At 41.6% G+C, this 13412-nt stretch overlaps 1 protein-coding gene across 1 annotated transcript; it reads left to right on the forward strand.

The window, feature by feature from the left end:
- The first annotated feature begins 997 nt into the window (after positions 1-997).
- On the forward strand, positions 998-12817 carry DNAJA2 (DnaJ heat shock protein family (Hsp40) member A2). Its single transcript, XM_050311164.1, has 9 exons — positions 998-1203; positions 3804-3863; positions 4859-5079; positions 6455-6535; positions 6862-6995; positions 8613-8809; positions 10261-10405; positions 10574-10701; positions 11206-12817. The coding sequence occupies exons 1-9, from the start codon at positions 1126-1128 to the stop codon at positions 11392-11394; spliced, it is 1233 nt and encodes a 410-aa protein (XP_050167121.1). The 5' UTR covers positions 998-1125; the 3' UTR covers positions 11395-12817.
- The last annotated feature ends 595 nt before the right edge of the window (positions 12818-13412 follow it).

Genomic DNA, 13412 nt, shown 5'->3' on the forward strand with positions numbered 1-13412 from the left:
ACAAAAACTGAGCAGACGGGTACCAGTGCTGTATTTATAACTGCTTAGCAACATGTCCCTGAAGAAAGTTCAGTGAGACCAAATGCTGGGGCCTAAACTTTGGCCGCAACAACCCCATGCAGTGCTACAGGCTGAGGGTAGAGTGGCTGGAGAGCTGCCCAGTGGAAAAGGACCTGCTGTTCGACAGCAGCTGAACTTTAACCAGCATGTGCCCAGGAGGCCAAGGAGGCCACTGCCGTCCTGGCCTGTACCAGCAATAGTGTGGCCAGCAGGAGCAGGGCAGTGACTGTCCCCCTGTGCTGGGCACTGGTGAGACCACAGCTCGAGTGCTGGGCCCAGTTCCGGGCCCCTCAGTTCAGGAAGGACATTGAGGGGCTGAAGAGTATCCAGAGAAGGGAACAGAGCTGGGGAAGGGTCTGGAGCACATATCCTGTGAGGAGTGGCTGAGGGGGCTGAGGGTGTTTAGCCTGGAGAAAAGGAGCCTCAGGGGTGACTTTATCACTCTCTACAACCCCCTGAAGGAGGTTGTTGTCAGGGGCTTGTCAGGCTCTTCTCCCAGGCAACAGGACAAGACGATGCAGCTTTAAGCTGCACCAGGGAAGGTTTGGTTTGGACATTAGGACCAAATTCTTCACAGAAAGGGTGATTAGACATTGCAATGCGCTGCCCAGGGAGGTGGTGGAGTCACTGTCCCTGGAGGTGCTTAAACACTCAGGCGCTCCGGGCTAGGTGACCAAGTGGGAATCGGCCACAGGTTGGACTCGATGACCATGAAGATCTTTTCCAACCTCACTGATTCCGTGGCCGTGACAGGAGCGGAGGGGCAGCTGCGGACCCCGTTCGGGTGCGCAGCGCCCTCAGCCCGGGCACAGCCAGCCCGCCCTCCCGCCGGGGGTCCCCTCACGGCGCCCGCGCACAGCGCCCCCTGCCGCGCCGCAACGCAACTGGGTCAGGCGGCCCCGCGGCGGGGGCGGGGCCGCACCGCCCGCGCGTCGCGGGCGCGGTGACGCAGCGCGTGCGCGGTGACGTCGCGGGCGGCCCGTGCCCGTGTCCTGCCGCCGGTCCCGGCCCTGCCCGCCCGCCCTCGGCCCGCCCGGCCCCGCTCGGCCCCGCCGCCCGCACGACATGGCCAACGTGGCCGACACCAAGCTCTACGATATCCTCGGGGTGCCGCCCGGCGCCTCCGACAACGAGCTCAAGAAGGTGCGGCGCAGGGGCGGAGGCCGGGCGGTGCGGGGGGTGGGGAGGCCGGGCCCGGCCGGGCAAGGCTCGCGGGCGGACCGTGAGGGGAGCGAGGCCGCGGGGGCGCCGGGGCCGCGGGGAGGCCGCTGGCAGGGCGAGGGCCCGGCGGGAGGAGGAGGAGGAAGAGGAGGGGGCGGCGGGGCCCGGCCCGGCCCTGCTCCGGCGGGCCCCGCGCGGGCTGCGGGCGCGGGCGGGACGCGGCTCGTCCCTCCCCCGCGGCACCGCGCGGTGCGCGGCCGGGAAGAGCTGTTTTGGGGAGGGGGGGAATCCCCGCGGGGGGATTCTCTCCGGGGCCATTGTCCGCCCCACGTGCGGGCCGGGGTGGGGGCTCGGTCCCGCTCTCACAGGGGATCCCTCCCGGGCCGGGAGCGGCGGGGCGAGGTAAACAAAGAGCGGAGGTGAGAGCTCGCAGCCGGGTCATCAGCACGGCGATCACACCCTGTAGCGTATGAAGCACTTTTTTTGTGGAAGGCCGTAATGACCGTTCACACGTGAGGGAGGAGAATGAACCAGACAGTTCACTCGCAGCGGCTTCCGCGGGTGGGTGGTGCTGGCACCGACAACTGCGCCTTACCCGGCATGCTCGCGGCAGCCTCATTTGTGCAGGGATCGGCGATTGCAGTGTTGAAATATAGTGCTGGAGATGGAAGGTTGTGCTTGGTGTACAGCACTGCCCAGGAGAATATTGTATTTTCTTACAGAACTCTCTTAAATATATCCGTGTCCTGTAAGAATGAAAAACTCGGGACACATTTTCTACTAGGTTAGCCTGCATTGCTCAGTATTAATTACTACAGGTTAAACTAAACGTGGAATGTAAAGTTTCCAGCTGCTACAGCGAGGAGTTCATCAGTGTGTTATCCTCATTGAGAGGTTTCATGGATGCTTTAAAATCTCGTATTTTAGCACATTTACAACACTATAGAAAAGTGAAGACAAATAGTCGATATCTCAGTCAAAAGGGGCTGAGAGAATAGGTCTTAACACTGGTTAAATTAACTTTTATTCAAATTATAATATGTTACCAGTGTAGACCTTGATTCTGAATCTGTTTCTGATTAAATGAATAGTGGTGGCTTCCTTTAGGACCGTGGGTAGTTGTAAAAATTGCTGGGGCCTGGAATGCTGTTATCAGCAAAGAGACATCTTTTTGAAGATCACCGTGTGAGCTCCTTTCTTCCTGATTAGATAATGTTATTTAGGTTATCAGTTCAGTGGTGGTTTGTTTTTTTTCTTGGCTAGGCTCCTTAAAATATGTGGGGAAAATCCATTTTTATGGAATGCGTAGATTTGTGGACAGTTAGGCTTTGTTACTGTTGGGTAATTTGTCCTGAAGACATGTGATTTTTGTTTTTTCTATTTATTATGGTTCAGAATATTTAGCTTGTAATATCAACATTCTGGGTTTTATTTCATTAGTTCTTTTTAAAGCTTCATTTCTTGATTGATTGCATACAGAAGTACAGAGTGTTTCAAGACAAAATCAGTAAAGCGAAGTAACTGTGCAGATATAGAAAAATGAAATTTTCTTGTTCAAAAGTTGTAAAGTTATGATCTCTGTAAAGCTTTGTGTGTAAAGCTCTCTTAACACTGGAGTTCTAAAGAGTTAGTTTAGGTGGTCAGTTATACAGAAATAAAGCCTTTGGAAAGTCCACTCTAAGAACTGATATTTCAGTTTTTTGCAATTGCATCACTGTAGCTTTTTAAGAGACATATAATTTAGAGAAGAAAAGACTGTATACAACGTAACTTGTTAATATCTGTTCCTTGATTGTTTCTGAGGGGTACTGAGCTGGGGGAAGGGTTGTGGTCTTTACTGCTGGAAACTCAAATTGTAGAAACAGTCTCTTCCTGTTGTGTTAATTTGATTTGGTCCTCCGAAGTGTAAGTGGAACAGATGAAGAGCTGCTGAACAGCAAGTGATGATCCTGGGAGTCAAAGCTCTGGTCAAAAAAAACATTCTGAAAAATTTCTTCTGGCTATTTGGCTGTACTTTTTCATCCTGCTGTTTTAGAACAGTGAAGTTAAATAAATACGTACATTTCTGCACATGTAACTCATGTACTTAGTTCAAAGTGAGATGAAATCTTCCATTATTGATAGGTAAGGAAGAATAAAATGATGGTTGTGAGGAGTGGTTGTAGGGTTGAATGAGAAGCTGAGGCAGCCATTTTGTTGTTAGTTACTGCTGTGATTGAGGGGAAAGACAAACGGACTGAAATTTGCTGCTGTGCTGTAGGTTTTGAGTGGGTTCTCTAGAGTAAGTAATTTTAATGAAAGTCCAATGGGATTCTTCCTGTAAGCTAATGAAGAGAAGCAGAAAAACTAGTTCTGGCTATTGTGTGCTATAGCTGTGTTTAAATCCAAATGTAGTTAATTTATGCATGTAACAATGGCAGAATGTTTTATATATCATTTCAATGTATGAGTGATTTTGAAACACTAGAACTTTTTCATTTTGATTTATTAGGATTTTCTTTCTTTTGGGGACATTACTTGAGTTTCTTAGAAAAGAACTAATTAATTGAAATTTAAACTAATTTTCTACCTTTTTCAACTAGGCATACAGAAAGCTGGCTAAGGAATACCATCCTGATAAGAATCCAAATGCAGGCGACAAAGTAAGACAACTTCTTTCTCGTTTTTAAATGCCCTAAGTTTGCCACTACAGCAGCATCTAAGGAACAAAGTACAGGTGTTGGGGACTTGCTATTCAGTTTGTTCAGAAATAATAACTGTTAGAGGGAGCCTTGTCTAGTCAACTTTTTTCACAGTCTCAAAATCTGCCAGTGTGCTTCATGACAAAATGCAGCAGTTGGTTGAGTCAAACTGGTAGAGAAGGTAATGCTGAGGAGAAAACTGCCTCTCTTTGTCTGCTGAGATGGTGTCAGCTGGCATTGGCATCCGTGTAGGTATTTGAAAAAGGTAGTCAGTTTTCCAAGTTTTTACAACATGGAAAACTATATGTTGTAGAGGTTCTTGAAACTGCTGCAGCATGAAACAAATTACGTATGTGGGAAGGTTGAATTAGGTTTGTTATGCTAAAAGCAATTTAAAAATTGTCAATTAGGTTGACTCAGCTGATTATCTGTAACAAAATTGAAGTTCTGAAGGCTGCTTAGGGGTGAGCAGAGATGACTATGAAAAGATACTAATTTGTTAAAAGTACAAATACATTAATATACATTTTACTAAGTTACTTAATTGTTAGTGTATTTTAAGTGCCTAACGTATCTTGAAGTCTTTGCCATTAGTATGTCATTAGCTCTGTTTGGTATTTTCCCTGTTGGCTTCTGCAGACTTGTGTACTTAGGGGTTTTTCTTTTTTTTTTTTTTTAATTTGTAAGAAATCTTGTCTTATTCTAAGCACAGTATATAAGAATAAAGCCAACCAAGTTTTGCAGTAAAATGTCTTATTTTATGGTGAGGAGTAGCACAACTAAGTGACAACTAAGCCCAAGTTTGACTTTTAAGTCTTGCTTAGAATAAGTTATATTAGAAAAAGGGTGGAAAACTGTTCTGTAATTGGTGGATGTTCATGCTGGGCAAGAAACAAGTAAAATACTCCCTTGAAGTTCTAAATTACCATGCACTGTTTTGACTGTTCCTCTTCTAGTTCAAAGAAATAAGCTTTGCCTATGAAGTATTGTCAAACCCGGAGAAACGTGAGTTATATGATAGATATGGAGAGCAGGGTCTCCGAGAAGGGAGTGGAAGCAGTGGAATGGACGATATTTTCTCCCATATCTTTGGTGGTGGATTGTTCAATTTCATGGGAGGTCAGAGTAGAAGTCGTAATGGTAGAAGAAGAGGAGAAGATATGATGCATCCACTCAAGTGAGTATCTTGGTACTGCAGTTTGTACTTCCAAGCTTTCCTGATCAGTAGTTGGCTCTGCTGGTTTCTGTTCTTGATGTGCTTCTCGGTTAAGATCCTCTGCTGTCTGCAGTGGTTTTCAGACCTGCATGTTGTGTGTAGAGCAGGAGGGTGGTCAGTGGAGTTACCAACGGTTGGTTAATCTGTATAACCATGTATCAACTTGATAATTTGATTTGCCAGGTTATTAAAATGTATGTACCTCATTAGCTTTATTTACTTCGTTTTGCTCTTTAACTATGTTTGATAGTTCTTACCTGAAAAAAACTTTAACAAACAAGTATTACTTACTAGCTGGATTCTTAAAAAAGTGGAGGTGCTCTGTAAAGACTTCAGTTGACTTGCATTGATAGTCCAATATCAGCTGGAACTACAGCTGAACCTTGTAATTAATGGAAAAGTGTGTGTGGCAGGTTTGGTTTTGGTTTGGCTTTTTTTCAAAGCCATTCTTGAATGTCACATCTAATTGTGTTTTGTAGATCTCTTCCTGCAGTCATGACTGGCTTTTTGCCTGCTGAGCAGGTCCTTTCTAAGTTCTAAAGCTACGTCTTTCCTGTGGTCAGCAAACCGTGCTTAGTAAAATCTGTTTAATTTTACATGCTTAGTTTAGCAGCTAGTGCTGCTTGGTATATTATTAATTAGCTTTGATTTTGTTGCTATTTGTAAACACTGATGCCAAGCAACCTTTTCTCTATACATTGAGTTGCAATTTCTATTCACCAACAAACCCTTGTAGGAGAAACACTAAGTATGTGTACATAATCTTCTAGCGGTATATAAAGGTTATTGGAGTTTGATAGTGTGTTCAAGAGCTTCTAAAAAAATTAAAGCATGAACAAGTCTAAGGGATTAAGTGGCCTTGAGGACATGCTAATCCCACCTCACTAAACTCTCTTGTGTGGAAAGCCAGTACAGTAGTAAGTATTCTAAATGTGTTCTTACATATTCGTGCCATAAATACTGTCTGGACTGTCTCACCTGCCTGGTAGAAATACAAATAATAATTAAATATGACTATATAATAACACCTAAAATGCTAGATCAGCTTGTTTCCTATTGAGAAACACAAACAGTCCTATCTGGCTTCTTCTGATTAAATTACAGCTTTTCTCTGAAACTGTGTTCAGGTTTACAAGTGTATATTGACATGCATGAAATATTTTTTTAGTAACTCCTTGTGAAAGCCAAAACGACACTTTAAAATCATATTTGAATACCAGATTTAATCTTTTTATGAAGTTCTATTTTTCTTTCATTTGTCCTAGGCAAGTATTTTAGTTGCATGAGGAAAGTAAGTTGTTAATTGATAACCCAGGAGAAATGCTTTATTTTGTAGAGTCTCTTTAGAAGATCTGTATAATGGAAAGACAACTAAACTACAACTTAGCAAGAATGTCCTTTGTAGTGCATGTAATGGGTAAGTTTGTTTGTATTTTTGAGTTCTCTGATTGCTTTGTTGGCAGATAGTGTAACGAAGGATGTCCTATGTCGGATCTTTATCAGTATTTAACTTACTGGAGCCTGCTTTCAGAGTAGCAAATCGTTGAACTTGAATGACACTGTTGATGGAACTGGAACTATTCAAGGGCTTTGTCTGGGGGAAGGGTGGGAGAGGAGAGAACTTACTTCTAATTGGCAGTGCAGTTAGGCATGTAGGCATGTTAACCTTCTGATGGAGGGTTTTTTTTGGTTGTATGTTTCTGAAAAACTAACCTTTCATGCAACTGGTGGTTTCCATTGCAGGCAGGGAGGGAAGGCTGGATCTGTTCAGAAGTGTAACGCGTGCCGGGGCAGAGGAGTGCGTATCATGATCCGACAGCTGGCCCCCGGGATGGTTCAGCAGATGCAGTCTGTGTGCTCTGACTGCAATGGAGAAGGTAGGCCAAGCTGTGCTCTGCTGCTAAATGTGTGTGGTTGGATTCAGCCTCCTGCTTAAGTCTCAGGAGGAACTTATCCAGGACAGTTCTGCCCCCATCTACTCAGCTGTATCTCAATCTGGTGTCAACATGGAGGAATCACTTTACTCAGAACAGCAGCAAGATTTACAGTGTTTAATGCTGAAAAGCAGCCTAGAAGCTTGATAAATAGGGATTGATTGTTTTTAAAAACACTTAGATGTGGGTATTACTTATTGCTCTTATTCTTGTGTTAAAGAAAAAAACTAAGATATTGCTGGTTTAGGAGCTGCTTGTCTTTTCATATCTCCTAATATCCAAGGACAGCTTTAGGTTAAAAATGGAAACCTAAAATTGAATTTTTAACTTGTTCAAATTAAGAAGATATCTTTGGCTGAATTGGTTCTGTTTGGGGGGAACAAGCTCAGCACGTGATCTGCACTTAGTGTGATTTCTTTTTTAGGTCTTCTGCAGTTTGCAGAGTAGTAACATCACCCTGTGGATGATTGTAATTTCTGAGGGTTGTGATGAGTAAAAAAAATTGTATTTTGTGACTAGTCAAAACATTTCATAAATGATGTTGTCTTTATCATTTCACATACCTAACCTACGTATTTAGTAGTTTCAACTGCATCATAATGTTGTGCTGTGTTTCACAGAAAGGTGGTTTAAGCTGAAAAGTGTAATATTTTAAAGCAAATGCATCTGCTTGTGGCACTTAGTACTGAAGTTGTGCAGTGTGTGTGCCGTAATACTTCGGTTACTGTGCACAAAGACAAAGCTCTCTTGACAAAGGTGAGGTAGAAGAGAGTCTTGAAGCCATTTTGGAGTGTCATCCTTCAGTTTGCTGGAAACAATAATTGCCTTTCCAGAGGTCACAGATAATATGAAAAACTACCCAAAGTTCCAGAGTATAGAGGTGAAATCTCTTATGTGTCAGAAAATGTTAGATTGTTTCTGTGGGAAAACCTTTATATTGCTCTTGCATGAAACTAATTTGACCTACTCTCTTCCCATGTTTTGTGTGCAAGACTCCTGCTGGATGCATTTACACAGTACTGTGGGAAATGGGGCAGGCAGGGAACAAAATCCAGTGGTCCTTTTTCACTGTTTTTAACAGAAGTGGAACTGAGGTTTCCTAAATTCATTGAAATATTTTGGAATTTCTATTCTGACTTTTAAGGGAGAAGAGTTGCTTCAGTGTGGCTTTAGCTTATGTTATCTCTAGCATAACAAGAAATGTGAAAATAGGCTTTTCATTTATTTTAAGGGTAGTAAGTTGAATGGTAAGGACTTAAGGAACACAAAGTCTTGATTTGCCATTTTTCAAAATCCTTGATAAGACAGCTTGGAAGGTTTTGTGTATCTTTCTTGTTATTTACTGACACTCCACCTTTTTTTTTTTTTTCTTCCCTTCCTTCCCCCTCTCCCAGCTAGGGTAAATGGAGCTTGGATTTCCTCTTGTGAGGAATTCATAAAGCAACATCTAAATCACTAGTTGTGTTGCGTGAATTCTTCAGCCTGCTTTCAAATAGTTTTTCTTCAGAATTGGATGCAATTATGTGGAAATCTCTGAACTCAAAAATTGTCTTTATTTAGGTGAAGTAATTAATGAAAAAGACCGCTGTAAAAAATGTGAAGGGAAGAAGGTGATCAAGGAGGTAAAAATACTTGAAGTCCATGTAGACAAAGGCATGAAACATGGACAGAGAATTACATTCAGTGGAGAAGCAGATCAGGCTCCAGGTGTGGAACCAGGCGATATTGTCCTTTTGCTCCAAGAAAAGGAGAATGAGGTAATACTTTTATCTTTTAAATGCCCTTTATCCTAGTTGTTAATATTTAAGTTGTATAGATGGCCATTCATTTAAAGTAATTCATATAGTTGGAGCTCTGGGAGAGATGTTGAGTAACATTTAATAAATTTATAGCATGTAACGTGGCTTTCATGGTGAGCCAGAGAAAACTCTGCAAGTCCTTAGCCAGAGGACAGGCAGATTCTGGTGCTTCCTACTGCTAACAAAAGGTAGCTTTCTCAGATAAGCTCAGAGTGACTTTGATGCAGTAGATGCAGTGAAGAGCTGTTCAGGTTGTTAACTTTAATCTGCTTTGCTTGTGACACTAACAAAATGCTAAATGTTGCTTTTTTGAATGTCTTGTGACATGTCAGGGAACTCCTGATAAAATCCCCAGATGGTGCTTTCTGTGTCTGTCACTGTGGTTCTGGAAATAACACAAAATGGTGATGTTGCTGATTCACTAACAAAGCAGAAGCATTATTATTTTATACTAGACTCGTGCTCACTGTATTCTGGAGTGTATAGGTTACACTTTGGAATTAAATATGGCAATTTATCTCTTTCTGTTAAAACTCTCTTGGGGCAGAGTTGAGGTGACTGCACTTTTTTTTCCAACGCTTTTGTTTAAAAGTGCCAGGTATGACACTTTTAAATTTCATCACACATGTGATGAAATAAGAAATAGTTGGTGTGTTATACTCAGGGGAAGAGGGGGGTGTCTGTTGTGACAAAAAGAATACCATTGAGTACAAATTTAAACTCCAGTCATATATTAAGGATATAATGTTGGTTAGCTGATAATTAGGTACTTTGTAAGATTTTCAAAGCTGTGTCAAGGACTGCTAGTCTGTCAGTCTGTACTTTGTCCTAGAGAATAAAACTAGACAGACTTTTAATGTTCTTAAAATTTTCCATGAGGTGGCAGTCATGGTTCTGCCAATGGATAAATCTTAGATTTACTCTGATTAAGAATCTTGAGCAATATGGCTTAAAGATCACTTCTGCCAGCTGTGGACTAACTGATTGAAGTCCTGCTGTAGATCCAGTTTGCTAAAGCAGATATGCATGATGACAAAATAGAAGTTGAGAAACAAAGATGTGGTTTATGTACTTCAGTGCAGGAGAAGTATTGTTGTAACTTTTGTTGATATGTTGCTGTGTGGAAGATGTTGGGGTAAAAGAGCAGTGCTGCTATACAGGCCTTGTTTAATTTAAACCTTAGCTCACAGCGTGTAGTGTGGTTTGCCTTATCTTAGATGACACTTGTGTCAGGCACAAACTTTCCAAGCACGTTAAACAGTCTGAATTAACAGAATCAAGTTAACTTATACAAAGGCCATTGCTCTGACATTGAATTTTAAGGATAAATAATAATGAACTCATTAAATAATGAGCCTGGTGGAGTTATGATTATAGGACTAGAAAAGGCATCTGTTTTTGTTTTTCAGGTGTTCCAGCGAGATGTGAATGATTTGCATATGACACACAAGATTGGACTCGTTGAAGCACTGTGTGGGTTTCAGTTCACATTTAAGCACCTTGATGGACGTCAGATTGTGGTTAAATATCCTCCTGGAAAAGTAATTGAACCAGGTAAGCTTGGCCTGATGAGCATTCCTCTGATTATGCTTTTGTGATGCTTTAACACTTAATCCCATTCTTGTCCTGTTAACTGAACCTAAGCAAGAAAAGCCAAGAGAGCTGTATGGAGACAATGGTTCTGCAGTAGCACTCTCCAGCTTACTTCTCTTTGAATTCCAGGCTGTGTCCGTGTAGTCAGAGGTGAAGGAATGCCACAGTATCGCAATCCTTTTGAGAAGGGAGATCTTTACATTAAATTTGACGTTCAGTTTCCTGAAAATAACTGGATTAGCCCAGAAAAGCTTTCAGTAAGTAGTTTTTCAAGCATAACTGTGGTGTCTTATTTGACAGTGTGTGCCAATGGCATGTGTTGTACCTCACGTGCTTGCTTTCAGAGCTTAAATTTAGATGCAAGTACAATTGTTCTTTTAACCTTTTTTATGGGCAGCATGTTACTTGGAATTACTCACTGGAATAAGAATTTATATACCTGTCTTTAAGAGCCGTGCAGATGTTATGCAGGCGAAGGCAGGAGGAAGAATCTCTCTGTTGCTGTGTGATAAGTTGTCAGAGTGCAACTGTATTTACTGATTGCACTTTCAGTTGTTGATATGTCGAGCTGTTGGTTTTCTTTCTGTGGTGTCTTCCAATTGATACAAACACTTTTAAATGAGTCTGTACTTCAGGGCTTTCATCTACTTGGACTTCTAAACCAAACCTGCTCTGTGAGATGTCTTGAAGCTGTGGGAATCTGGTGACTTTACGCAGCAGTTGTAGGTGCAATACTGAATGCATTTCTTTTTTTGGGGCAGGAACTTGAAGATCTTCTGCCAGCTAGACCAGAGTTTCCAAATGTAATTGGTGATGCAGAAGAGGTAGATCTTCAAGAATTTGATACCACTCGTGGTTCAGGTGGTGGCCAGAGACGTGAAGCTTATAATGATAGTTCTGATGAAGAAAGCAGCCATCATGGACCTGGGGTACAGTGTGCCCATCAGTAAACATTTGTCTAAAAAGTTGCACAAGGATTTTCTTTCAAATTTTGCCTGACTTGTTTTCAACAATCCAGCTGGATTGTATAAGTAATCCAGATGAACCAATGGACATCTATTGCTGTATGTGTAACTTTTAAATTGGTCTATAGTATCTACAGAGTGTAATTTAAACTAACCACAAGCTTACATCTTCATTTTGACTGTGTAGCAGAATAAAGCACTTGAAAGGAAGACAAGACTCCTTTTCACATGGGTTTTAAGTTTGTCCTCGTATCTGTGCTTGATTTTTATCAGTTTTGTGTAGATTTTAAGTTTCATATTTTAAATTCAAATTCTACATTGTAAAGTTTGTGTACAATTTGTCCTGAGGCTTGGTATTTGGCTGCACCTGCATAAGCTGCTACAAGTAGAATCAAGAATTTCATAGCCTGTATCTATCATCTAGATGCATGGTAATAAATGGGCTTTGCACATAATGGGTTTAGAGCTGACTGGGAACAATGAAAGACTGAATTAGAAGTGGTTGTAAGTTTTTTCTACCATCTTGTGAACGGTTTCTGAAATTAAATAAAAGCAGTTGGTGTATAATATATTTCTTTTGCCTTGTAACTCTTACTTTTCCAGTGGCTTTAACTAGTCTGTGTACGAGGAGACTGTGTAGATGATAGACATTTTGTAAACATAGGGAGGCTGAAGCTGCTTTAAGACTAAGCTAAGGTTAAGTAACAATTGTGTGCCACGTACAAGTCTTTTCCTGAAATGAAACATGACTAAATGGGCACAGGGAAGGTTGCAGCCATGTCCCCTTTGTGTGAAAAAAACACAAGGATATCCGAATTCAGTTTGAAGATAAGAAAACATTTAAATGGGGATGCTTGTATTCTGAAATAATGGTGTTTTTCTTTTAGCCTTTGAATCCTACTCAAAGCCTGATTCAGCCTCACTTCCTAGAGAAATGTTTCCAGTTTAAAAAAAATGTATTTGACCTGGAAACATAATAAATGTAGATGGTTTTGTTACTTTCTTAGTAGTTTACACTTTGTTTTAATTATGAAGATATTAAGTTCTCCAGCTTCAGTTCTGTTACTTTGAGTTGGTAAAAACGCCCCAACAAGGCAAAAATGTGACCTTAATTAAGGAATGTTGTGCATGAACAATGTTGGGTTGGTAAGCTGCCTCTCTATAGCAAGGTTTCTCTCCCTGTTAAAGTGAGAAAGTTGAAGCTCTACTTTTCTTTACAATTCTGAAGTGTGACTTGTTTAGTTATTGCTCTGATAGTTGTTGACATTTTACCAATGAGAGGTTGGAGGGACAAACTCCAGGGGTTTCCATGTGCTTGGGTAGGCATTGGCATTTGAGTGTTGCTGAACATCCTTGTTATAGACTCTAAAAATGAAGCAAAAATAAATACTGTTTGATCTGTATTTCAGTATTGACTTATGCTGTGGCATTCTCTGGTGGATCTTTTATTTTCATTTATTAAAACTTTGGGTTGCTTTTTGTGAAGCCATGGTTACATGCTGATCCTTTCTCCTGACTACTGTTCTCCAAGAAGTCAACCACTCTAACCTGTAATGCTTAAATGATTTCAAGCACCTACCTTCTGCTTTTAAGTAGTAGCTTTAAGATACACCTCCTTGAAAAATAAGAGTAATATTCTAAACTTTAAATCTCCTTTCAAATTGCTTTTTTGAGGGGGAAGGGAGGAGGTTGCTGAAGTGGAAGGTGGAGGAGGAGTTGATCACTGTAATTCAGGCTAGTTCTCCTCCAGTCCTGAGATGGCATTAATTTAGGCTCTCACCAGCACCATCAAAATGGTGAGGCACCCACAGGGGTGTGTTGGCCTGTCGCAAAGCATGCCCAGCACTGCCTTTTCCAACCACTTGAAAAACTGCATTTTTCCCTCAGTGTAGTTTGTGAGTGAACAGTTCATGTTGAAATGTCCATTTGCCTGCAATAATCAGAAGCTGATACCCCATGATTAATTCAATGGAAAATGGATGTTAATTCAGGTTAAACTATTG

This window comes from Myiozetetes cayanensis, unplaced genomic scaffold (genome assembly GCF_022539395.1).
Source record: "Myiozetetes cayanensis isolate MyiCay16 unplaced genomic scaffold, myiCay2020 scf16, whole genome shotgun sequence".
Classification (NCBI taxonomy): domain Eukaryota; kingdom Metazoa; phylum Chordata; class Aves; order Passeriformes; family Tyrannidae; genus Myiozetetes; species Myiozetetes cayanensis.

Coding starts and splice junctions, on each gene's coding strand:
- DNAJA2 (XM_050311164.1), top strand. CDS start 1,126: ATGGCCAACGTGGCCGACACCAAGCTCTACGATATCCTCGGGGTGCCG. Junction 5,080..6,454: donor GATATGATGCATCCACTCAA/GTGAGTATCTTG, acceptor TTTATTTTGTAG/AGTCTCTTTAGAAGATCTGT. Junction 6,996..8,612: donor CTCTGACTGCAATGGAGAAG/GTAGGCCAAGCT, acceptor GTCTTTATTTAG/GTGAAGTAATTAATGAAAAA.